This window comes from Mytilus californianus, unplaced genomic scaffold (genome assembly GCF_021869535.1).
Source record: "Mytilus californianus isolate M0D057914Y unplaced genomic scaffold, xbMytCali1.0.p SCAF_3, whole genome shotgun sequence".
Lineage (NCBI taxonomy): Eukaryota > Metazoa > Mollusca > Bivalvia > Mytilida > Mytilidae > Mytilus > Mytilus californianus.
The window spans coordinates 48,806,096-48,833,366 of NW_026262679.1; the positions used below are offsets into that span (position 1 = coordinate 48,806,096).

At 31.8% G+C, this 27,271-nt stretch overlaps 1 protein-coding gene across 1 annotated transcript; it reads right to left on the minus strand.

Annotated features, from left to right (window-relative positions):
- Positions 1-6,953: 6,953 nt before the first annotated feature.
- On the minus strand, positions 6,954-25,179 carry LOC127734762 (uncharacterized). Its single transcript, XM_052244772.1, has 5 exons — positions 25,000-25,179; positions 19,930-20,035; positions 15,534-15,637; positions 10,100-10,298; positions 6,954-7,321 (listed from the first exon to the last, which is right to left on the minus strand). Exons 1-5 carry the CDS (start codon positions 25,125-25,127, stop codon positions 7,247-7,249), a joined length of 612 nt encoding a protein of 203 aa, XP_052100732.1. The 5' UTR covers positions 25,128-25,179; the 3' UTR covers positions 6,954-7,246.
- Positions 25,180-27,271: the final 2,092 nt, after the last annotated feature.

Genomic DNA, 27,271 nt, shown 5'->3' on the forward strand with positions numbered 1-27,271 from the left:
ATAACATAACCCGTGTCATGCCAACAACTGGTTTTTAAATAAATGTGTTTAGTGCCGATGCAAAGACCCTATAAGTGAATCAATATTAACGCCAAAATATGCAATCTTTAATGACCTGACAACAGTATCGTAACTATATCCCTTCTTAATAAGTCTATTTAAAGGTTTTGTTAGCTTCAGAGGTGAATACTGACATTTTTGTGCTTTATAAAGAATATTTCCATAAAAAATTGGATGTGAAATACCTGAACGTATAAGAAGTCTGCATGTTGAGCTATATTTACGAATGATGTCCTTATACCGATGATAAAATTTAGTAAATGTTTTGACTAGTTTATGATATTGAAAACCCTGTATTTAGATTTTGGATTTTCAGGGCCCTGTTATCAAATAAGTCCACATTGAGGTCCAAAGGGTCCAAAATTAAATTCTTGGGGTTCTATGATATGCTGAATATAACCTTGTATTCAGATTTTAGATATTGGACCATAAAAGGTAAAAGTCCAATTTTAAATTTTTCAGTTCTTTTATATCATTTATTCTGTGTAAAAAACCTATGTTGTGTCAAATATTTAATCACAATCCAAATTCAGAGCTGTATCAAGCTTGAATGTAGTGTCCATACTTGCCCCAACTGTTCAGGGTTTGTTATCTGCGGTCGTATCAAGCTACGCCCTGCAGAGCATTTCATTTCTAAATGCCTTCACATATTGAGATGATTTTTAGTATGTGAGTCTACTATGATGAGTTACAGATCGAGTTTAAGTTTGGTTCTGCTCTGCTGATTTTTGTCAAATTACGGGCTTTTGACTTTGAAAATTTTGTGAAAATAAGTTATACCGACTTTTATTGCCTTCACATATTGAGCTGATGTTTAGTATGTTAGTCTACTATGATGAGTTATAGATTGAGTTTACATCTGGTTCTGTTCCACTGATTTGTGCCAAAATTAAGGGCTTTGGACTTTGAAAATTTTGTGAAAATAACAGGTATACCAACTTTCATTCTCAAATTTACACTCCTAAAAATGGCTTCCTATCATGTCATTCCAACACATCTAGTTTTTTATTCATCTTGTATTGCTGACTAATATTTGAGTTAACAGTTTCTCTCTATTTTCTTTAGTTTTAGCCTGTAACACAAAAAACGGTAAAAAAATATCGTTTAAGGCAATCACTCCTGTAAAGAGTAAACCAATGCTTTTGGCAAATTTGACTTATTTGTAGACCTTGTCTATTTTTTTTGCTGATCATTTTTGCTATTTAAAGTGCCTATCTATCTTTTATAGTTTTCTAGATAGTAGGCAGAAACGTAAAATATTGATAAAAATCGTCATTACACAGAACTCCTACAATGAGTTGACTGATGATTTCAGCTATGTGACTTAATTGTAGTGTGAAGTCGTGCTGAACATTTTTGTTTATTTAAGTTTCTATCTATCTATTATAGTTTTTCAGATATTAAGCAAAAAATGGTAAAAATCATTATCAAAGGGAATAACTCCAATAACATCTTCGCTAGCCAAGGGTTACGATCCACTTCCCTTGGCGGATTGAGATAGAATTTCGGAGACACAAGGTAATGATTTTCATTGGTTGCAGTCGAAACTCACTGCATCCAATCAAAAAGCGCCTATAACATGATCACGTGTAAATGTAAAAAGTGTATGTAAACAATTGCCACGTGCTTATTGTGCATTAAGTCTTTACATCCCTAAACATACGACTATATTTAGTGACAATTTGAATGTTTTTAATCAACTAATAGAAGTTTCTGTGTATGTTTCTTGCACAAATGCATTAATGTCAAAGTATATTTCCGTTTCCTGCTTTACCAAGTGTGTAGAATCTAGACACTACCGTGTTTTTACCTCCAAATTGAAGAGTTCAAGTGCTACCATTGGTCAAGAATAATGTATTAGGAATGGACGTGACTTTAATCTACCGATAGATGGCGCAACATTGGTATCATAAATGTTGGCTTAATCTGCCAAGGGTGGAGAGGAGGGAAGTGGATCGTAACCCTTGGCTAGCAAAGATGCTCCAATAAGGGATCATCAGACAATGTCAGGAGTATTTACTTATTTGTAGATTTTGTCTTGCTGATAATTTTTGGAAAATGACGCTATCAGCGGCATGTTTCCGATACCATTGACCAGAACTAACGGAAGTTGATTATGCCTCCGCCTACCGCACTCGGTTTCATATTTACTATTTTACATACTAACTGGAATCTGCTTGTATTACGCTACACTCGAACAAAGTCTTTGTTAAATAGCCTGGCATCCCGGCCCAATCTAGCTGTGCGTCGCAAGGGCCAGGTGGGGAACAAATACCACGTGATCGATTCAGTGCCAGTTGACTCTGAATCTAAAGTGAGGCTGAATAAATATTTGCATAAATTTTGATGTTTGATGTAAACCAGCGATTTCAAATCAATGATTAAGAAACATTGCTTCTGATTCAATAAATTTTGCTCTCAGATTGACGAGTCCCCATTGTCAGTAATATAATAAAATAAATATATACTGATTAAACAGTATAAATAAACACTAGTATGCGTAATCAAAAGAAACTTTGAAAAATGTTGCATATTTAATATATATTTTATCAGGAAGGATTATATATGGGGTAAGAGTCAACGAAACAACTCTTTATAATAAAAAAAATCAAACTTAATAAATATTGTAATGGTCTTTTTATAAAACAATTTAAAACAAATTACTTAATTAGGTCGTAAAAGTGAAATCCAATTCACACCTTGGTCATGTGAAATCTTAAACTTTTAACTTTCTCACCAGTTGATTACTGATAAGAATTAACCCTTTTCTGCTTACTAATTATCATCATACTAATAATTAGATATGATAACACTGTACATCAATTCATAAAGAAAAATAAATACAGTCTAATTTTTACTAATTGATGTTAAACAAAAATTGATTGGATACAGATGTAAAACAAACATTGCGCGACAAAATTAGTATTAACCTATCATTGACAGGCAGGACATTGATACACGCCTGGCTATACTGACAAGATTAGCCAGGACCCCAGGCTATTTGTTAAAGTGTTGTAGTCGGACGGGAACCAGTTTACATACGTTATTTTATTTACCAAAAAGATATCTTGACCTGTCCATATGTTTTTTGTTATTAAATGGTATTTGGAGCCATCCCTTTGTTATATTTTTCATATTTATTCGAGCTTTCACTTTTATGCACATGTCTTACAATCGTAAACAATCGGTATGTATACATGATAAATAGATCCGTTTTGTTATGGTGTTGGACTTTTTACCCTCCAATGATCAGCAATCGCTAGACAAAATAGTTCTCCTAAATAATGTCAGCCTTTCATGCCATTTCAACTTTACAATCATTAAAAAAGTAATAATCGGAATCATTTTGATATCCATTGGATAGAAACTGGTCTTTATCGAGATTTACGAAGATTTTAATAATCGGAAATTAGTAATACGGTTATACCCACGCGGTGCGTATGAATCTTTGTTCACAAAGTTATAGCAGCAGAGTCTGTAACTGTATCATTATTAATTAACTCCACTGTTATTGTACTTAAAATGATGAAAACTGCATATGCAATATAAGATGTCAACTCGGCCAATACAGATTTTTTTTCCGTATTGGCCGAGTTCTGATCCGGCCAAAACAGGATTTCGGAACGTCTCTAGTTTTTAGATCGTAAGTCACGATAAACTCAAACTGAAAGTAAACAGTTGTTTGTACGACGCAGTTTTTATTTACTCACCATAAACAAGCTGAAACGTTCAGTATGGCATATATTTTAGGTTAAAGACGGTCCCATTCATTTGAAAAGCATTTTGAAAGTAGACGATGGAATTATTTCAGGTTTAGGGAACGAGTAAATTATCACAAAGTTCATTTCTTGACGACCTCATAATTTCATCATGTCGATTTTTACTGTTCACTTTCGCTTCTCATGTTTTGTAAACGGTCTTTTATTTTTAAACCCGAACCAGGAATATGCATACTGTAATTGCGCAAATCTTCGTTCTTTGGTCAATTGGCTTATGGATAGTTGTATCAATTTCAACTCTTACATTATTTTTTTTTTTAAATATATTTGCATTACACATGCAATGGCAGTACCTTTCCAATTACTATTTATGTGTTGTGTCTAGATTAAAGTTGTAACACTTTATAGTGACTGGAAAGGGTAGAAAAATTCATCAGATGAGAAAAGGCTGAAGATGCATGGAAACGGCACCAAATCATTAGATATTGCATCTTATGAAAAGAAACTGAGATTTGGATAGTTCCACTTCAAGGTAAAAATGTTTATCTCTTGTGAAATGAAATAAAAAAATATTGTAACACTGTAGTTAATTAATAAAGATACTATTACATGTATTTCTGTATTGGCCTTATTGTTGGTCCTCGGCCAGCAGTATTGGCCTTCGGCTTCGCCTCAGACCAATACACCAAGACATGGACCAATAACAAGGACAATACAGAAATACTTACGCAATAATATTATAGAATGACAGTATGGTTCAATAGCGGGAATCAGCCCCTCAACTACTTTTTACATAAATATTAACTTCTGGCTTCAACTCCTTGTTCGTCTTGTCTGGAGATCTTGTTGTAGTTCCAGTTAGGCAAGCATTTTAGAGACGTATCCCGTCCATCCTCTCTTGACTTGTAATTTCTGGTGATAGATTTTGCCGCTTGACGTTGTATCTTTTCAAGCTTGTTTTTTTTTTTGTTACCGTGTAGGGGTCCCATACTATGGCTCCATATTAAATTGTAAGATCCATTCCTAAAGGTCTAGATCATTGTTCTAATCTGACACAAATTTCAATAACTGGAATGCTACCCGAGTTGAATATATGGTGACCTACTAGAACAGCATTATCACTATTGGAATTGTGTTTAATACCATGATTGTTCAATGTCATTAACTTAAATGGAGACAGACATTTGACCTGAAAGGTGGTGTGGGAGTGCAAAATCAAAAACTAACTGACTATGATATATGGTTAAAGAATGAATATCAATTACATGGGTCAACATGGTCAAGGGCAGAGTTGTTATGAAATAATAATATGGCAGAGAAGTGGTTTCAAGTTTCATATAAAGCGACCTGACTGACATGAAATAAAAAATCAAAGGAGTATCCCTATTTGTCTAATCTTCAAGGTGAAATAAAACTAGTAAAACGATATTATACTATTGTCTAAATCTACAGAAATATAATTTGCTTCAAGTAACAGAAATAACTAGGTCACTAGTAACTTATTTAATGAGTATGTGGGGTATAAGAGCTTGATAACAACAGGCTCTTCATAATCATTTGGTTTGAAAAGGATACTAGTAGTCTATATTCTTGATTTAGAAAAATGTAATTGCAAGACAAAAATCACATTACTTAGAATACTTTAGATCATTCAGGTAGTCTTTATTTATATGTACAAAAGAACAGCCAGTAGTCATTGGATATTGTAGATCATTCAAATAATCTTGACCTATTTATTAGTACAAAAGAACAGCCAGTAGTCATTGGATATTGTAGATCATTGTGGTAGTCTTGACCTATTTATTTATAGAAAAAAACAGCCAGTAGTCATTGGATACTGTAGATCATTCAGGTAGTCTTGACCTATACATTTGTACTAAAAAAACAGCCAGTTGTCATCCTCACATAACACACACATATATATACGAATATCAATTATATGCTTATGAGACATGTTGGAATGTTAAACTAATTACGGTATATATGTGAAAATCAAGACTTGCATAAAAAATATCACAATATTAGAGACAGTGGCGTCATTTTTCCTCAAAGCTTTCAGCTCTTTGATTACTTGTTTAAGTCTATCCAACTAATACAGTTTTACAGATATAAGCGAAAATGCTAAAATTGCTAAAATTGTCATTAAAGGGCAATAACTCCAATAAGAAGTCGTCAGGTGATTTTGACCATGGGACTTATTTGTAGATTTGTCTTGCTGATCATTTTTAGTATAAAAAGTTTCCCTCTATCTATTAAAGCTTTTCAGATACTAGGCAAAAATGAAAATAAAATAAACACAGAGATATGTCTCACCTTTTTGTTATTTTGATTGTAAAATGCAAATGTTGAAATTCAAATAGAATTACTTTAACATGTAAGTTATGCAAAATATTCAAAGACTTAAATTCAATGAACCATGACTGAAGATACAGAGCCAAACAATCTTCATGGAAATAAGATGTGCCAATGCTAATGCAACTGCATACCAAATATCATTGACCTACCACTAGCAGTTCCCCATAAACTGACCTAATCACAAAAATAATACATGTAAACAAAGCAAAAGTTTCAAAGTCAATAGACCATGATTGAGGGGGCAGGGCCAAATAATCTCCATGGAAATGAAATGTGCCAATGCTAATACAACTGCATACCAAATATCATTGACCTACGGCTAGTGGTTACCCATAAACTGACCTAATCACAAACTAATACATGTAAACTAAGCAAAAGTTTCAAAGTCAATAGACCATGACTGAGGGGCAGGGCCAAATAATCTCCATGGAAATGATATGTGCCAATTCTAATTCAACTGCATACTAAATATCATTGACCTTCCACTAGTGGTTCCCTATTAACTGACCTAATTACAAATTGCCTGATTTATCCGTATGTTAGAATGCTTGCAAGATTGAACTACTTAACCAGCTAAGAAATCATGTTGTCCTACATGCAACATGGATTGATGTACTGCATAGAAGATTTCATACTGCAGCCTCATAAACAGTACAGGAAGACATGATATTTGTGCAATGCCAGTTTGAACTTTCTGAGTTGTCACTTTTGATAAGTCAAATATATTTGGTTTACAGTTATTAGATTTTTCTCATCTCATTTCTATGAAGATAATTAGGGCCATTATTGTTTACGATTATTTAAAAATAACCATTGAAGTTGTAATATATACATTTATTGTATTATGTTTCCATAATTCTAATTTTCTATTTTCAATACATACAATAAACACTAGAATATCAAAAGCATATTCTTCATCAAGGTTTTGCCAATATTGTTTCATGACAATCTAATGTTACTGTTATCATGGTTATCGTGTCATCAAGTTCAATTAAAACACTCTTCCTTTCATATTAAATGTCAAACACAATGTTTTGTTTTTTAAAGCTACACAAAACCATGGATAGCACAAGCTTACATCATTTAAATGGTTACTAATCACTGGTAAAAATTCATAAATCTTCATTGTGTTTATCTAGATACAAATCAATGTCTTTCATGTCTGCATTCTGAATATCTTGAACAGCCTGTAAACAGAAATATAAAGAGTTTTGTCTGCCTGGATAAATCTAAAACATCATGTATCAATACATATAGGAGAGCATAACATTATAATCAGGGCAAAAAATACACCAGCAACAAAGATAAACTAGAGGTACTTGTGACCAAAGATCACATAATGAGACCCCTGCCCGTTGCAAATTCCATTCTTTGATAAGGGAAACAAAATGAATTTTGGCATGTTTTGGTGAAGATTCTGAGGAATTTTACTAAAATTCTGACTAGGCGTTTTGGAGGAGATTGACAAAAAGTATTTTAAGGAAATTTTGAATAAAATTGTAATTAGGGGTTAAGGAGGAGTTGCAGGTATAACCCCCAATTGCAAAGATGTACTATAGTGTAGATAGGTCTAATGTCATTGTCATCTCAATGATAAATCCCAAAATTATTTAAAAATTTAAAAAATGAAATTGGTGCAAAAGTACATTATGTGATTAAAATATAGTGTAAGTTTCACATAAAGCAGTTCAGAAGCAGTTGTGATTCAAAAGTGGGACAGACAGACCGACTCCCCTATCACTATATACCGCTGCTTTAGCAAGATATTAGTCTGTTGTGATTTGAAATTTTGAGTTTAAACTGACTGAACTTTAAGGGACTGATACCTATATGTATAAACATGGAAGACCTCAGTTGGCAAAGTATTACTTGGGTGTAAAAAGTTTGAAAACCCAGCTCTTACTGTGTTGGGTAATACAGGGCAATTTTATTTTTAAAACTTATTTTTATACAGGATTTGCATAAAAACATATACTGTAGTTTATATTTTTATTTCTAAACATATACATAATTTTAGTCTTAGATATATGATTTTTTTTATTAGTTGTTATTGGCTTTGAACTAGCTGTCAGTAACTGCGAGTACTCTCAGATTTGTACTTAGTGTCTTTTTGTTGTGGGGATGTATAAGTACCCATCCACGTCCACTTTGTGTTTTTGTTAGATGTATTTCTATTTGTATCCATCTGATGAGTTAAGCCTTTTTCAGCTGATTTTTATATTTTGTTCTAATGTTGTACTGTTACACCACTTTCCCAGGTTAGGGGAGGGTTGAGCGCTCACAAACATGTTTAACCCCGCCACATTCTTTATATGCCTGTCCCAAGTCAGGAGCCTGTAGTTCAGTGGTTGTCAGTGGTTCATGTCTGTCACATTTGTTTTTCGTAAATTGTTTTGTTATAAATTAGGCCGTTAGTTTTCTCAATTGAATTGTTTTATATTTTTCATGTCAGGGCCTTTTATAGCTGACCACACGGTATGGGTTTTTCTCATTGTTGAAGGCCGTACGGTTGCTTATAACTGCTTACATCCACTCCATTTGATCTTTGGTGGATAGTTGTCTCATCGGCAATCATACCACATCTCCTTATTTTTATATAACACAAACAAGTTGTTTGTAGTGGTTTAAAATATAAACAGACAAGACATTTCAATAAAAGATATGACAATATGACCAATTCAGACAGAATGGCAATCTAATAAATTCTAAAAGAATTATGAGAGAACTGTTCATATTTGTCCATGTATACATGTTGGTATATTATCATTTAAGAGACTAGCTGGTAAATGTTGTCTAATAGGAACGATTTTTATAACAGTATGGTTTTGGTTGGTTCAAAAATTGATCTTACGACTGCAGAAACCAATGTCAATAAAGTATTCCTACGTTAAAGAGATAAAGGATAAAATTTTACGGTCAGTCATTGAAAATCATTCTAGCTGAAGAAATTGAACACAAGAAATCTTTATGAAAATACTAAATTGTTCAATGATTTATGAGTATTTTTTCTCGAAACGACTTTTTGTGAAAAGAGTCACAGTCTTAAAAAGACTTTTAAACATAAAACTTGTGTGTGGGTTTTATTCCCTCCAGTATCACCATGATCATGATGTTCTGTACTATGTAATTTTATCTTTCCATTAGTGCTGACAATTGTGAAGTTCTTTATAGCGATTTTCAAACAATAAAAGCATAAACAAATAATTTGTTCTAATGACGTTTACAATTACTGACTGTACTTGTCAGACAATAATCATTATAAATAAAAGGAGATGTCGGTTTACTAATTGTATTTCAATTGTAAAAGTAACAAATTATAAAACAGACCAGAATCACATATAGAAATGGCTAAAAGACAAGATGAAAAGAAAATTTACATTAACACCATAAATAAACATGTAGAATAATGTTTTTGAAAGATTCTAAAACTCAACTTCAAGGGAGAACTATGAGACTATGAACATAGTATATTTGTATAAATCATAGAATTGTTTACTGTCAATTTATTTCCATGTAATAATGGCACAATATACAATATATATTTGTATAAATAAAACAACTGTTTACAGTTCTATTGTTATCCCTATTTGCATGGCACAATGAACAATATATAATTGTAAACATGTATCTTTGAGTTTTGGGATCTTCCTTAACCTTAGCCTATATGGTTGTTTTAGTGTTTATACAATTTTAAAAAGACTAGTCATGAACACTCTACTGAACAAACTGTAAATAAAAATTGTGGGGAACACACATGAGATTAAACTTTACAGACAGTGTAGACATGCTAGAAGACAATAAGATATCCAATAAAATAAAAACATCATTTTACTGCATGACCTTCACATAACCCTGAAATTGTGAATTTCAAACTCTTTCTATTCATTCAACAGGCACGACCCCCCTTTTTCTAAATATTTTATTTTGTGTTGTCTCACATGTCTTATACTGTGCTTTATTCTAACCTTTGACCATTTATCTGATATTTTATCTATTTTCTGTTTTGTTTTTATCAACTTTTTCTGTTTCTTCTCATGTGCATCTTTTAACATTTTGTTCACCGATTCCAGTTCTGTGACCATCTTCTCCAGTTTCATTTTATGTTTAAGTTTAACAGGCATAGTATGGGCAACACTATCCTTAACTGGATCACCTGTAGGTCTCCTACAAAACATATATAGTGATAACTGATTAAACAAGACCAACACTATGTCTGGACGCTCGTTGCAGGGTTCTGTTTGAAGAACAGCCTTCAATGCCATAGAGATTGGAGAATCAAAATGCGTTAAAATGGTAGTAAACAAAATTCTAAGACCGAAGAATGATTATTTGCTATATAGCACTGAAGCCAAATATAACTACATATGTCCTGATTAATATATACATTGTACATGTATTAATGAGGTGTTTTTTGCAAAATAAGTTACATACATCTTTTAAAATTAAGAATGGAAATGGGGAAAATGTCAAAGAGACAACAACCCGACCAAAGAGCAGACAACAGCCGAATGCCACCAATGGGTCTTCAATGCAGCGAGAAAATCCGGCACCCGGAGGTGGACATCAGCTGGCCCCTAACTAAAATTGTGTGCTAGTTCAGTGAAAATGGACGTCACACTAAACTCCAAAACATATAAATGAACTAAAATTAAAAAACATACATCTCTTTGAGACAACCAAACATATATATCTGACAGCTAGGTAACACCATTTTTAAATCCTCAACACCCTTTGTAAGCAACCCCTTTTATTTCATAAAGCATAGGATCTAAAATTCCATTTACAAGTTCAGGTTAGGAATTTTCATAAGGAATCTAAAGAAAACTTCACAGCCATCTCAAACTTCAAATAAAAATTGATTGCTTTTGGTTGATGCTTCTTTTGACTTTCCTTTACCTCAGAATGGGTACAGGTAATCAAAAAGAGAAATTTATTTGTAAATGGTACATAATAAGAAAATTAAATAAGGAAAAATATGTGTTGTTTATTGAAATAAGTGAAAACAATTATGTTGGCCCCTCTTGGACTTGAAACAATCTCCATCTGTAATCCCTACTAAACTCCAGTTGAAAGGATATGGTCCTAAAATTCCATTACAACTGGTTGATAAGAACAAAGGGCATCAGATGGAAACCATTGTCCTTAAGACATTATAAATTACAACACTACAACAATATTAAACATCACAAACATTTTGGGATTGTATGTAACAAAACTGTGCAAAATTACCATTTTTCAATTATGTAAGACATTTAGGATGCTGATACATGTATTACATTGCAAATGAAATCTTTATACTGAAGCATAAAGCAATCATGTTATGAAATCTGCACCAACCAAAATGCATGCATATATATCTCAGAAAAAAGCTTAAATGATTTAGTATTACATAGTACCAATCTAACATTTGTCATCATATTACTCTACTATATTGAAAACTGACAGTTAGTTTGGTCTCTTTGGCAATCATACCACATCTCTTTATTTTTATATTGACAAATTAAATGTGACAAGGAAAAGGAACAAAACTTTATTTTTATTCATTGTTTATTTCTAACATTTTTTGGAAATCACATGTACAAATTAAGGAGAATTTGACAGCAAACCAGGTTTCCTGTATTTTGGTTACATGTATATGTAATCATTGTTAAACTTAAGAGGGCAGCTATAGCTAGAACTAATGAAATTGATGTATTATAATGTATGGTGCTTTCAGGCTTGCTTGACCTGCCACATTCTGTGCCTATTTTCCAATCTATCAAGGATCATATTTCCTAAACCGAAAAAGTGAAAATAGTCAATATCAACCTTGACTTCCATTTTGTTTTCAGTAACAACATAGTAAAATTTGAAAAGCATTAGCTGAACAGTTCATAAGTTGTTGCACGGAAATATTCCCAAATAACACAAAGTGCCATTTTCAAATCTATCAAGGACCATAACTCCTGAATGGTAAAAGTGAAAATAGTTGGTATTAAACTTGACCTCCATTTTGTCATCTGTAACAACATACTGGTAATTAAATTTGAAAAGCATTGGTTGAACGGTTCCTAAGCAATTGCAAGGAAACTGTTGGCACCCACCAACCTGCTGGGCTACACACTTTCATTAAATGAAACAGAGTTCCAATGTTCCACGTGTTGCGTACATTTTATCTGTCCAAGGGCAATAACTAAAAAAACCTTTTTTGTTTGTTCTTTTAAAACTTTTTATAAACATCTTAGAGAAATGAAGGCTTGAGAGCAAATGCAATGCAATTTCTGATACAATTAATATTTCCAAGGGCATAACTCTTTAAATAAACTGCTTCGCCAAGTGCAGCTGGATACGACCGCAGAGGTCCAACCCTGAACAGTTGGGGCAAAAATGGACACAATATTCAAGCTTGATACAGGTCTTAATTTGGATTGTAATTAAATATTTGACACATTATAGGTTTCTGACACAGAATAAATGTAGTCAAAGAACTTAAAATTGGTTATATGATTTGAATTTATATTCAATTGAAGATTTCTTGCTTTTGTGCAACACTGTGCTGTTGCGCTATACTTAGTAAATCTGTTTTCAGACTATATACAAAGAATTAGCAATTGTGACCCCCAATTTTTCTTTGGAAAATTGACAATTTCTTAAATCTTGAAGAAAAATATTGACACCCCCCCAATAATTTTTTTTTACCCCCCCCCCCCCCCCCCCCCCCCAAAAAAAAAAAACATTTGAAGAAAATTTTTCTTTTTGTAAAATGTGGTACATTTTAAGAGACATCAATACACCTAAACACAAGTTATTGTCTGAAAACTAGAAAAATGCTTGTTTTAGACCCTTTTTGGCCCCTAATTCCTGAACGGTTTGGACAATTACCCCCAAAATGAATGCTAACCTTCGACTTGTGGTATTGAACCTTGTGGTACAATTTCAGAGCAATTAATTTTCTAATACACAAGTTATTGTCCTGAAACTAGAAAAATGCTTGTTTTGGGCCTCTTTTTGCCCCTAATTCCTAAACGGTTGGGACCATCACCCCAAAAACAATCCCAACCATTCTTTAGTGGTACTGAACCTTTTGGTAAAATTTCATAGAGATCCATACACTTAAACTTAAGTTATTGTCTGAAAACCAAATGTCTTAGGACGCCGATGATGACGACGACAACATGATAGCAATATATGACCCCAAAATTTTTTGCAGTCGTATAAAAATCATTAATTGGCTCTAATTTTCGAAATTTTCCCAGACAGTGCTGATATAAACCTTTGATATAAATTTCATAAATTCTAGCAAAAATTGTACATGTGAGAGCTTTTACAAAGCAATTTTCCATATAATTAATTTTTCCAAGCGGCATAACTCTTTTAAAAATAATTGATCGGCAATGAATTTCAAACTTGTCCGAGACATTGCTTATATAAACCTATGATATAAGTTTCATCAAAATCTGGCAAGAACTGTACTCAAGGCAGCGCTAATAAAGAATATTCCATATAATTAATTTTTCCAAGGGGCATAACTCTTTTAAAACTAGTTGATCAGCACTTGATTTTTAAACCTGTCTGAGACATTGCTGTTATAAACCTATAGAATAAGTTTTATAAAAATCTGGCAAGAATTGTACACATGAGAGCGCTAACAATGTAATTTTCCATATAATTAATGTTTCCAAGGGCATAACTCTTTTAAAAATAATTGATCGCCATTGAATTTCAAACTTGTCTGAGACATTGCTGATATAAACCTATGATATAAGTTTCATATAAATCTGACAAGAATAGTACTCAAGGGAACACTAACAAAGCAATTTACATATATTTATTTCTAAGGGGCATAACTCTTTTAAAAATAATCGATTGACACTGATTTATAAACCTATGATATAAGTTTTATGAAAATCTGGCAAGAATTATACATGTTGGAGCTCTAACAAGACTGGACAGACGGATGCCTGGTATTTCAAAGTCCCCAGCAACGTGTCATGTGCGGGAAAATAACCTGATAGAAAATTTAAACTAGTAAGATTAAGATTACTGATTGTATCGAAAATTTATAGAAAAAAAACTGAGAGAGACTTTGGATTCACCTGTACAAAACTTCTTTCACTGAAATTGCATTTATTGTGCCATAAAGTAAATATAATTGGTAAGACATAAGAGTTCAGTATCCTTGAAATAATCTCTTTTTCATTCAAAAACAAATTCATACTCATAACCCGTTTTTAAATATAGGTAAATAGTACTGATGCAGATATTTAAATAGTAAGCCTTCTCATATTCTATTAAACAGTGCTGTAAATATCTAGTTCAACTATTAAAGAAAGGAAATCATTAACAAATCAAATTGAAAAATGATATGTAAAAATAAATTGAAATACAATTCCTTATGTTTAAATTGTGCATTACAATTTTCGTTACTTTAACAAAGATAAATAACCAGTAAAACAATTACCATATCATAATCAATTATAGTTTTATATTTCAAAGCTATCCTTAAAAAGTAAGCTCATCTTAGATGTACTTTTTCTTGTTACAGTCTTACAGAATTATTTCTGATATTTTACAAAATAACCAATGGTTCTGCCACAGATGTTAAGAACAAAAATGAATTTATAATCATCTTTATATAAAAAATTTCCAACAACCTGACATTGCAAGATAAAAATAAGAAGAAGAAAAAGAAAAAGAAGAAGGAAGGAGAAATAAGATGAAGAGGAAAAATAGAAGAAACACTAAGTCTCCAAAACGTCACTGGGACCTGGGAGATTTAATAAGTTGTGTGCAACAGCACATTTTATGGTGCTGCATAATTATGTAATATAATTGACACCAATTTTTTTCCAAACAAAATTTTATTCCTTTATAAGGAATTCATCATGTTCATTATACATATATATATCATATATATAATGATATCATTCCTATAATTCAGACCAAATTGCATCAAAAAATTATTAACCGGATAATCTGATCACAGAGAATAAGGTCTAGTCCATATGACATGTCTGATGGACATATACAGCTTTCAAAGAATGCACATATCAAATGTTGGTAACTAGCTGTGGAGTTGCATTAATTTGAACATTCTATATTATTTTCAAAAATATAAATCAGACAAAAGTTAAACAACTTGTGGTAGTAAGCATGGTATGGTCTACTCCAACTTCTACTGTTACGATAGGCAACCTTTTTCATGAAAGCTTAACCTCACAACTACAACACAAAAATGAGGTAAAGGCCTAAAATAATGACAGTATCAGATGGACATTAACAAATAAATACACAAGCCTAATATTGTTTACCTATATCATATTACCAATGTACAAACTTTACATGACCAAAGCAATATGTGCATAAGAACACAAATCTTGAGCACTTGTTACATCAAAAAGTTCTTTTGTAGTATCTTACCATGCTGAAGAATTGATGTCTCCATAAGCTTTATCAATCAATTTATCTAACTCATTCATTAATATTGGGATCTTTTCTTCATCAAAAATCTGCTTGACCTCCTCCTGTGACAATAGAATAAATTCATATTAAATCCTATTTTACTGAATTTGTCTGTTTACCATACAATTATCTTTCTCCTATAAATATAACATATGCAAGTTAATGATTACATTTTCACATAACTAGAAAACAGACATGTCAGCAAGGACCCTGCTTCCACATTTGTATGTGATGCAAAGAGACTGATGCATACATAGCAAATAAAATTGAGAATGGAAATGGGGAATGTGTCAAAGAGACAACCAGACCAAAGAGCAGAAAACAGCTCAAGGCCACCAATGGGTCTTCAACACAGCGATAAAATCCCGCACCAGGAGGCGGACATCAGCTGGCCCTAAACAAAAATGTGTACTAGTTCAGTGAAAATGGACGTCACACTAAACTCCAAAACATATAAATGAACTAAAATTAAAAAACATACAAGACTAACAAAGGCCAGAGGCTCCTGACTTGGGACAGGCGCAAAAATGCGGCAGGGTTAAACATGTTTTGTGATATCTCAACCCTCCCCCTATACTTCTAGCCAATGTAGAATAAACAAACACACAGCAAATGTTCATATACATGTATTGTCAATTTTCATAAATTTTTACACCAGCAATTAATTCAGGGTGTGTTCTTGATTAATATGTGTATACATGTATATATTTTTTTAAATCCAAGCAATATATTTTTTGGTGGGCAATAATTTTGAAACAGAGAATCATTTCATAATTTAAAAAAAAACAAAAAACACTTTTTTCATTTACGTAAATCCTAGCAAAAAACATGATTCTCAGAATTAATCATTTTTTAACAGAAAGTAAGCTTTTAACACAGTTTTGACATGAAACAATTTGGAATGCATATTGTGCCAGTATTATATATATCAATTTTTGATGACATCCTACCACAAGAAGATGCTTCTCAAAATTTGTGATATTTTAACAAAAAAGTAAGTTTCTACCCTTTTTTTGATTTGTCAATTACTTTGAACATTTGTTGAAATAACTAAATACACCTATATATCAGTTTTTGTTTAAACCCTACTATAAGAAGACATTTCTCAAAATTTGTGCGGTTTTTTTTTTATAACAAAAAATTAATGAGCCGAATTTCATCAAAATATAATATGCACAACAACTGTGCAAAACTTCATTGGCCTCCTTCCTATACTTTTGGAGTTTTTGCAATTAACCAACATTTTAGACGGAGACAGACAGACATACACAGTGAAAACTATAGTGCTCCAGCAACCTTTATGCCGGGCCCTAAAAAAAATTACAAACATGGAAAAGCATACAAAGCCTCCGGAAAAACAACAGATGTGTAAATTTAAAGCTATATAATAGAGCTTTAGAACTGTTACTGTGAGTGTTACAGTAGAACCTGGATACCATTCATATGTTTTGATTAATATTTACTTGCTGTATACTGTGTTGTTACCCACTCATTGCTATAAAAGCCTTATGGTGACCCTCAAATTTGTTCTTGGTTTTATTGCTCCCTCAATGATGTTTATAAGCTATTTATTTATTATCAAAGTACTCATACAGAAGGAGTGAAAGAAATAACTATATTTTACTTATAGATATATATACATTTGCATTTCGATTCAATTTTATTTCTTTATTTTTGTGGGGCTACATGTATTTATAGTAAGTGCCAACACCTATGATTTGCTAAAAAATCATTACCAGTTATGTTGTAAGGTGGAAAACAATTTAGCAATATTTTCGCATTGTTTCAAAACATTGCTTATTTGCTATTCACACACACACACATGAATGGGAAAAGCTTATAGTGACAAAAATCTTTTTATTGGTAACAATGACCTTGACCTTAATCATGGTCGGTGACCTCAAAATCAATAAGAATTTTCTTCCTCTCTTTATATTTGACAACATATCCCAGTAAGGTTGCTGTCCCATATGCCATGTATGTACCGGGTAGTACGTAAATACATTTGATTTAGTATACTGAAACCGATTTTCTGCACAACTTGCAGTCTATTTTTAGTAACTTTGACCTTGATCTTATACATAGTGACCTCAAAATTGATAGGGTCTTCATCATATGTGACCACATACATGTTTATACATGTAATCCCCCCAATAAAATAGCACATGACACACTATGATATTTGGTAAACATTCTAAGGTCATGATGAATGTACCATTTTTTGAAAACATTTTTTTTTAATCATATATATATATGTCCTTTAATACTTTTAACATAGAAGTATCAAAATCATAGCTGCTTTGGGCCATTTTCAAAATGTTCTGATAAATATTTACTTTTCAAAATGAATAAACAACCTCATAGCTGCTGAGGCTAATAAACTTATTGTACCAACTATATAAAATTACATTTATTATATCAGTGCACATAGTGCAGCCACTGGCAAAACAAAGTAAATTGTTACTATGGTTTGTATAAATTTTGTAAGAATAGTTCATTTCTTCTAATTAGCATGATTATACACTGTATATACTGCTCAATAAAGCTGAAGTTCTAAGGTGTTCTTCGTTTATATTGCATAATATTACCCAAGGTTTTTAATACTGAATCTTTCATGTTTTCAATTGCTCATACTTTAGTGCACATGTACTTGTATTTTAACATGCTGAAATGAATATGGCTGGCACTTTTATTTCCAGCAATGTCTCCTAATCTGTCTAATTGAATGCCAGCCAAAAGTGAAAGGATGAGGCAAAAAAGGGGTCTACATGGGTTGTTTGTGAATAGAAGTTACAGATTCCTGTAGTAAAATGAACAAGAGACTCCTAAGAGCCTGATTCGCTCATCTGGATTTAAATGTGTAAATCTTGCATCAAGATTATTTTGCTGTTTAATGTATATTAATGCATGTTTTAACATGCCCTTAAAATATTCTCTTTATCTATCATTGTTTCTGCTAAAAACTTTAAAATTCAATAGAAAGTCTTTAAAGGGCAATAACTCCTATAAGGGATCAATTGAAGAATTCAGTTCTTATACTAATTGGTAGATCTCACTCTGGTTAACATTTTTGCTGTTTAACATTTCTCTTTTTTTGCCGTTTAAAATTTCTCTTTATCTATACTATTTTTCAAGATAACAAACCAAAAACTACAAATTAGGTTGTCTGCTTTGTTTGTAAATTTCTAACTATAAATAATAAAAAACCATTTAGGTTAGTAAGTTATAAAATATAAATTCATTGTACTTCAATGTTTTTAATTGGTTGATAAAGAGTTTGTTTAGATTGTGAATGTAACAAAGCATTGCTTTCAATTTTTTTATAGCTTCTATGAAGCATGATAAGTATTTTAATAAAAAGTTTGCTTAAACAGGAAGTTCTATATTTACTTTCAAAGTAGAAGTACATTGTAAATAAATATTAAAACTTGCAATTTACTCAATTAAGTAAAAATAATCTTCTTATAAAAGTGGGACCCCAAAAGTGAATGTAGAACTGTGTTTCAGTTTCACTGAAATGCACTTTGTTCTCCAATGAGTTACATACTTATCTTATAAATGTATACTTAGGCCAAAAAAATAATTAAAATTGCTTGATTTTGCCTGCCTACCCAAAAACTTTTATGTCACAAATAATTTCAATTTTTTTATTTAAATTTTTTTTTTGTGCTCTAACCTTGTTTTCTTGTTGAAAACATGTAACTTATGTTGTTGGCTAAGAAAAAATAAAACCCCTATCTACCTACCCAACCCTACAAGGCATGGGTAGGCAACATCTAACAAGGAATTTGTTAAGGTTGGGCTCAAGTTTCTGTTAATGTTATGAGAGTCCAAAATTTTTGGTCCCGGCAAAACAATGCAGAAATGTTTTTGTGGCACTATTGCTAGAAGACCTTAAAAATTGAGACAGGAACTAACTCAAGTTTGATTCATTTCAAGTACAAAAAAGTATGGCATGTGCCATCAACATAAAAAAAAAACTTTCACTGTTACAGGATCTTTTCAGTTGGACATCTCCAGTCAAGAGATTTGACTCAATATATCTAAAATGTTCATGCATTTTTGTGCTAAGCAGATCCTCAATAAACTTTCAAAGTATACAAAATCAAATATTAGTTCTCTGACAGATACAAAAAGTGCTCACATGTTACAACTTATCATTGTCAAGTAGCTGACCAAATATAAAGTCATTCTGCTTTGCAGTTCCCGAGAAAGATATGACGAATATATTTCTTGGAAGTTGGAAGATTGTAATATAGCCCCAATCCTAGAGTGGGGCTACACATGTACATGTATATCATAAAAAAAAAAAAAACTTATTCAAGTCATTATCTAACATTAATTATCAACTCACATTAAAATTTGATTCAACTTGTCGTGTTAACTCTAAGTACATAGTTCTGAATGCATCGGGATTCTTCTTATAAATTGGATGGAAATGGTGTTGAAATCTAGCATACCTAAAAAGTACAATAAAACATGTATAGGCAGTCTTCCCCTGGATTTTGAACTCTAAACATACATGTATGTGTAAATAAATCAGTATACATGTATATTGACATCAGTCTTCATTTTTAAGCAACAAAAGTGTCAATTATTGACCAAACAGACAGTTGTCAATTTTAAGAATAAAATTTTATAAGTACTACATGTACTTAAAAAAAAATGCAATTAAAACAATATTGATGAAATTAAAGAATACAAAATTCTTAAAATAAGATAATAGACTTGATTTTCTCTGGTAAACATCAGATCTAGATGTACCAAGGTTTGTATAGTATTTAGTAAGAAAGACTTTTTAATGTATTTCCTTGGATATTATATACATGCTAAATTCTTTTGAAAATAAAATAGAATCCTGACACAATAAACTTTGATAGTGAAATTATAGAAAAAAATTATGATAAACTATGAAATTATTTCTTTTCCAAAGGACCTCAACATAATTCATTGCCTTTGAGTGGCATTGTGCTCTCCAGTTATTTGCTATTTATCTGCAAACAAGGGGTAGTCTAACATGAATAGACACCAATTTATTACTTATAATTAGGCATCCAGACAAAGAGGGGATTTACTCCGATTTAGTATGCATAAGTCATAAAGAATTTATTTTAGTCTGTATCAACATTATTCATTTAATATCTGAACAGGTACAAATGTATCAATGGACTCAATCGATTGTTCTTCCATACATAAACATGATTTAAAATAAATACATGAAATATATATATATATATAAACATGTAAAATTTATTTATAACTTTCATTAAAAACTGTTCTTAAGAATGTAATCTGTTTTAAATTTCCTGCACACTGGATAAAATATTATACAATAAAAGTTCCAGTCTGAACTTTTGTTATAGAATAACAATTGGATAAACTATTATGTTGAAACTTTAGAGATACAATACATAGGAATATCAAAATTTCAAACAGTTTGAGGGCTGAATTGCAACTATTCAAACAAGATTTCAAAATTTACAAAATATTTAGGTATCCCTTTTTTTTAAAATAGGGAATATTAATTATACATGTACATTGATGTAACAGAATTTCCAAGAATAATAATTATCAATGATTATGTAAGAGAATTTCTTGAATAATCATTATTTAATGTAAATAATTCCTGGCCAATTATTAATAAATAAACCTTCATGGACAGGTATTTACTATTTAAAATACACGCGGGTGTAGAAAATCACATGAAATCCATGTATCTTTTAATATGATCATTAAAAATTAGTCTATTGTATAATTTCCAGTCATCCTAGGAACAGATTTTATGGGGCTTTATGTTCCAGGAAATTGTTTTATGAAGAAGGAATAAATATTATATCATTTTAGTTCTCAAGAACTTTTGATATTTATACCATTGTGTTCCATCTGGAACATATATTATGCGGAACAAATATACAGTTACAAGATGCTGTCAGACATAATGTCAACCATATTGTCAAAAATCGGTCATACACCTATCTTGAGTTGTTTTTTTTATGAATGAGTTACACCAGTTAATCTGAGGTCAATCAGCGTAAACGACATCATCGGAAAAAACAGTTCTTTCTGTGACATAACAACATAAGCATTGTGACATATATATATATATAGGAAATTTACAGGAAAGTGCACAAACTCGAAAGTGTCTTCTTCACAACTTACTGAACCTAGCTAGAAAAAGATGAAACATAAAACCAATATAGTTAAACATATATTTATACTCCAAAAATGTGTTTTAAGCACCAAGACAGTACCAGACTCTGAAGCCGCCATGACTAGAGATTGGAAAGTCCTGGGTGAAATGTTCTGTGGTTTTATGCATTATAAAACCACTTTTACAGTTAATAATTGACTTACAAACATGATAAAGATTCACTTTAATCACTTATAATAAAATAACATATAATAAACAATATTTTTATTATCATTAACAGAGATAAACCAATTTTTAGGCCACCAGACTTCTACAGACTGACCAGATCAGTGTTCTCCCCAGAAATTTTTTAAGGCGCAAAATTTCAAGGATGTGTAACTCTATTTCAGAGTGAACTATTGTGACCTGAAGCAATCGGTCATAAATCATTATAAGCAATAATGCACAGTATTAATATACAGGATAAAGAATAAGAATATATATATATGAAATAAATTCATTTTAAACACAAAAAGCATTTATATCACAGTCAATTAAATAAGTCAAAATGTATATATAGTTCAAGAAAAATCCTCATGTTCTTCTGGGCCTTCCATTTCTGAACAGCTTCAGAAATATTTATTTCTTTACTCTCTGTTCCTTCTATAGAGATATAGTAAGAAGACAGTTTGTAATTTTGTTGGGCAGCCTATTCCTCAGTTTTTATCCTCTTTAGGTTTAAAAACATCATCTGTCTTTCGCTTAACCCATTTTTTCTTTGCAAAGAACATGTTGATTCAGCAATAAAATTGATTATGTTTAAGATGTTTGGAATACAACTTTTTAAAACAAAAAAATTGTAATGAACCAGCTGACTAGTGTCCGTAGTTTGACATTACGCTTCTGTGTGTATAATTGTCAAAACGTTTCTTTGGCAGGTAGATATAACTAAAACATGACAAATTCGTCAAAGTTAAAACCAGTTAAATTCTTTACTAGTGACATTATACAAATGCTGCAGCGATTCCGTACATATATTTCCTGATGGACGAATTAATGATCGATGTTAAAAAATTATTTTATTTCTAAAACGTGACAGTTGACAGGCGAATTTTACTTGCAAGCAACAATTTTTCACCTTCTAATAGAATAAATCACTCCTCATTATCTTTAATAAAAGTTTATTTTACTTTTTTGACTTACAAATACTCTCATTCATAAATTTCATCGTAATTTTCTTTAGTAATGTGTATTCAAATTTATCACTTGTATTCATCATGTTCATTGGTCGTGTTTAAATAGATTCTTCTTCTCGACTAATGAAAAATTTGTTACTTAAATGGCCAAGTATCGCACACAGACGATGCGTAAATACAATGTATTTGCAATCTATTTCTTCAATTTTTCCACTGAAGTTTTTAAAAAGTTTTATTTTCTACTAAAAATATCTATCTTCTTGATGATCATTTACGCTATAACATGATTACATTGTCTGATAAGGCTGGAACAGGTAAATCAGAGACTTTTGCTAGTTATCAGTTATTGCGCAACATCGACCGACCTCTCAGCGGTAATCAGCAACTTGACAATTTTAACCAACATTTATAATTAAAATGTGAAAATTAACATGCTGCAGGATCAAGTATTAAGGGACAGCGGCCAATTAAGGCGCTGCGGGATCAACGAAAATATTTTGAAGGCGCTGCGGGACCGCAACGTCATATCGGCCTGGGGAGAACACTGCAGATCTAATACAGGATCTTTCAATTGGTGCATGAAAAAATTTAGTCACAAAGCAAATATCTGCACATCAAGGCCTTCTTCACTTGTGAAACTCGTTTTATCCCATAAATAGCAAAAGGTGAACATTACCCTAACTCTAGCCCTATCATTTAAACCCAACCATTACGGTGCAGTCCAGTGTACATTGTATCTGCAAACCTAAGACTTTTGGCTTCACTATGGTAAATTCATAAAACCAATAATCTGATAATATTGTGAGAACAAATTCATGACATACATTAATTTCATGAAATCTTTTTAATGTATGATTTCAATCTCAAGATTTTGAGTTGTACATGTGCTTGTCCAAAATTAGAGAAATCCCTGTCCTGACAGTTCTTCATATGTCCATTGGTGTGACGAATATATTTCTATAAATTTCAGGACAGATCTTAACCATGTTAACCTGCTGAACATTTTTACTCATTATCAGATTTGCTCTAAATGCTTTAGTTTCAGAGATGTAAGCCAAAAACTGCATTTTACCCCTATGTTCTATTTTTAGCCATGGCGGCAATGTTGGTTGGCAGGCGGGGTCATCAGACACATTTTTTAAAATAGATACCCTAATGATGATTGTGGCCAAGTTTGGTTGAATTTGTCTATGTAGTTTCAGAGGAGAAGATTTTTGTACAAGATTACAAAAATTTACGAAAAATTGACTATAAAGGGCAATAACTCCTTAATGGGTCATTGGACACATTTTTTAAAATACATGTATATATCCTTATGATGATTGTGGCCAAGTTTGGTTGAATTTGTCTATGTAGTTTCAGATGAGAAGATTTTTGTAAAAGATTACAAAAACAAAAATTTACGAAAAATAGACTTTAAAGAGCAGTAACTCCTTAAGGGGTCAATTGACAATTTTGGTCGTGTTGACTTATTTGTAGATCTTATTTTGCTGAACATTATTGCTGTTTACAGTTTATCTCTATCTATAATAATATTCAAGATAATAACCAAAAACTGCAAAATTTCCTTAAAATTACCAATTCAGGGGCAGCAACCCAAAAACGGCAGATAGATCTTGACCTGATGAACATTTTATGCTTAAACATATCAATTTTAATCTTTCCTGTCCCTTTCGGAAGAGTAAAACAATTACAAAAAACAATTTCATTTATGTTACATCAATTGCGGATATGACGAAATCAGGTAATGCGTGATATCACTGGCCGCACGGACATGGGGATTCTCTGTACCTAGAGCAAACCCAAACTCTTCATTACAAGGACCCGCGCCGTAAAGTAAAAGAAGGTAGTCCAGATAATTAAAATTATCATGCAGTCTGCTGAGGCCGTGAGGGTATTTTTCTAATTTTTTTTTTGTATCCCTCTGACATTGATGACATCAAAGCAAAATTTAGTCTCACTATACAAATCCTTGGTCAAAGCAAAAAAATTAAAAAGCCTTCCAGGACGTCATAATTATTTGGACTAAAAAGAATGATAAGAAGGAAGAACTCTTTCCCCAAAAATCGAACAGCTGAAATCAGAAATGCTTAATTACATTGAATCAGACCCGATTCCTATCTTCTTGACTGCAACTGATAGTGCATATCGTAAAATTTCCAAATGTTTTCCATCAGATTCCTCTGGTAAAGTAACAGAATCTGGCAATCCAGACTCATTTGACATAATTATTAAGTTTACAAATCCCGCTTTGGTAATCTGGTGCTACGACTTGGCTTGGAACGGGAGGAATTACACCCGGTAACAGAAAACCAGTCAGAATAATAACGTTATGGATGTTGATAAATTATGTCTGTACGGTCCCGATACTCAATACTATCACATCGTTCATAAAGCAAACTTTATATCACGCGTGGTTCATCTGGCTTAATTCATATTTACAAACGTTGTATATCTAGAAGATCTTGACATAGGCCTTATTTTGAACAAATTCAAGGCCTGTTTAATTGTCGTTGTTGTTAATACTGGCATCAAGGACGTATATAATATGTTATTAATTATACGTCCTTGCTGGCTTAAAGCTTGTATCTCTGATTAATTGATTGATTGATTAATTAGTGTTTAACGCCACTTTCCGCACTATTGGGTTGAAGAATCCACAGTGTCCGGAGAGAACCACCGATCTTTGGTAGGAAAACTAACATTCCTCTAGTCAATTTGGAGTCGAGCGCACCTGCCACGTACGGGATTCGAACTCAACAGCTCAAAACCTGACTAATGATACAGTAGTTCGACTACTTTTTCTCTTGACTAGACCACTCAGCCACCGAAGCCCCTAGTATTGCAAGTTAACAAATTATCTGTCATCTATTAGTTAGTTTAATAGATCCATGTACCTGTTGAATTGGAACAATAGAACTTTTACATTGAATAAGTTGGGGTCTGCAGTGAGAATAGTTTTTACTGCAAAATTTTAATTATCTTTTCATGTCATCATGTGATTCACTGGTTTAGTTTTTGAATCCAAATTATTTTCAGCCTTGTCTTAGAAGATGAATGTTCCTGTATGTATTTTTAGAAGATGTAAATTAACATATAGACAATAATCTGATAATAGAGCATTGACTTGACATAACAACATAAAAGAATGAGGCTTAAAACGGGGAAAATGCGAGGCTCTGCTGAGTATTTTTCACCTTTTTGTGATGAATTCTTATATTGTTGTTATGTCAAGTCAATTTGAACTATTATTGTTTCTACTGCAATCTCTAAATGTTTTTGACTTGTTTAGTGTTATTTATTTTGTTTCTTTAAGGATTTACTTGGGTCAGGTTTGGGAATTTGTGTCAGATGTTTGGACTCCTTGGTTTTTTTCCTACGATACAGGGTAAAATATTTTACCAACTTGCTTCTTATGTTGATGATGGGCATTTTAAGAGATCATGGTCTCTGTCATGGTTTTGTTTATAAGCCTTCTTCATTTCCAAAGGAGCTCAATTCAATGTTTTCAGACTCAAAGGGATTGAGGTCACACTTCTAAGATTCTATAATTGCTGTTATTATTTTTAAATTGTGATATTCCTATCAAAACAAATTTTACTACAATGTAATATTTTAACCCTGTCACTGTATATTTAAGCAGCAATATCCCGTAAGAAAATGTCTTTTATGAGGGTATGGATGGGGTCCTTAATTTCTATATTCTTTTAATTTTTAATGAAATTTCTTTATCTTTAGAAATAACGCTTATTCTGTAAAATTCTCATGAAAATGATTTTACTATTAAATTTTTCTGTAATCAAAAGATTTCTTTATTCTGTACATAGTTCATTAGTTCATTTTTGTAATCAGTATTTTATTACCTTATTATTTTATTTTTCAAAGTTATCTTTATACTTTTGCACCCCATTTTTCTCTATTCATTAACCTTTTGACCATTAAATTCTCTATTCAGCTGCTAACCCTATCCAGGCCCTCTTTTATGCAAGGAGTGAAATTGAAATTTAGAATTTTCAACTGCACTAAAGACTAGTGTTTGATCCCCCATTTTTTTGTAATTATTTTTGTATACAGGATAACTGAAAGTCTAGAACAAAAGAAAAGTAACTCTTCTTGTGGTTAAAGTAATAAAGTCAGTTTTTTTGTTAAGTTACTATACTGAAGTAATTTTTAAACTTTTTTTTCCATTTAATAATAATCTGTTGAACTGTTATCTAAAAGTGCAAATACAAATTGTCTGTCATTATTTTTTCATTGAAACTTGTTAGATTTTTATAAGCCCGTTTACGGGACGTATTATGGTATACCGTTGTCCCTCCATCCGTCCGTCCTTCGTCAAAATGTCAGACAATAACTCAAAAATGCTTAAT

Excerpts from the sequence above, each read along its gene's own strand:
- LOC127734762 (XM_052244772.1), bottom strand. The coding sequence starts at position 25,127 with ATGTCAAATGAGTCTGGATTGCCAGATTCTGTTACTTTACCAGAGGAA. Across the intron at positions 20,036-24,999 it reads GGAATCGGGTCTGATTCAAT|GTATGCTAGATTTCAACACC; the intron begins GTAATTAAGCAT and ends TGTACTTTTTAG. Across the intron at positions 15,638-19,929 it reads AAGTTGAATCAAATTTTAAT|GAGGAGGTCAAGCAGATTTT; the intron begins GTGAGTTGATAA and ends CTATTGTCACAG.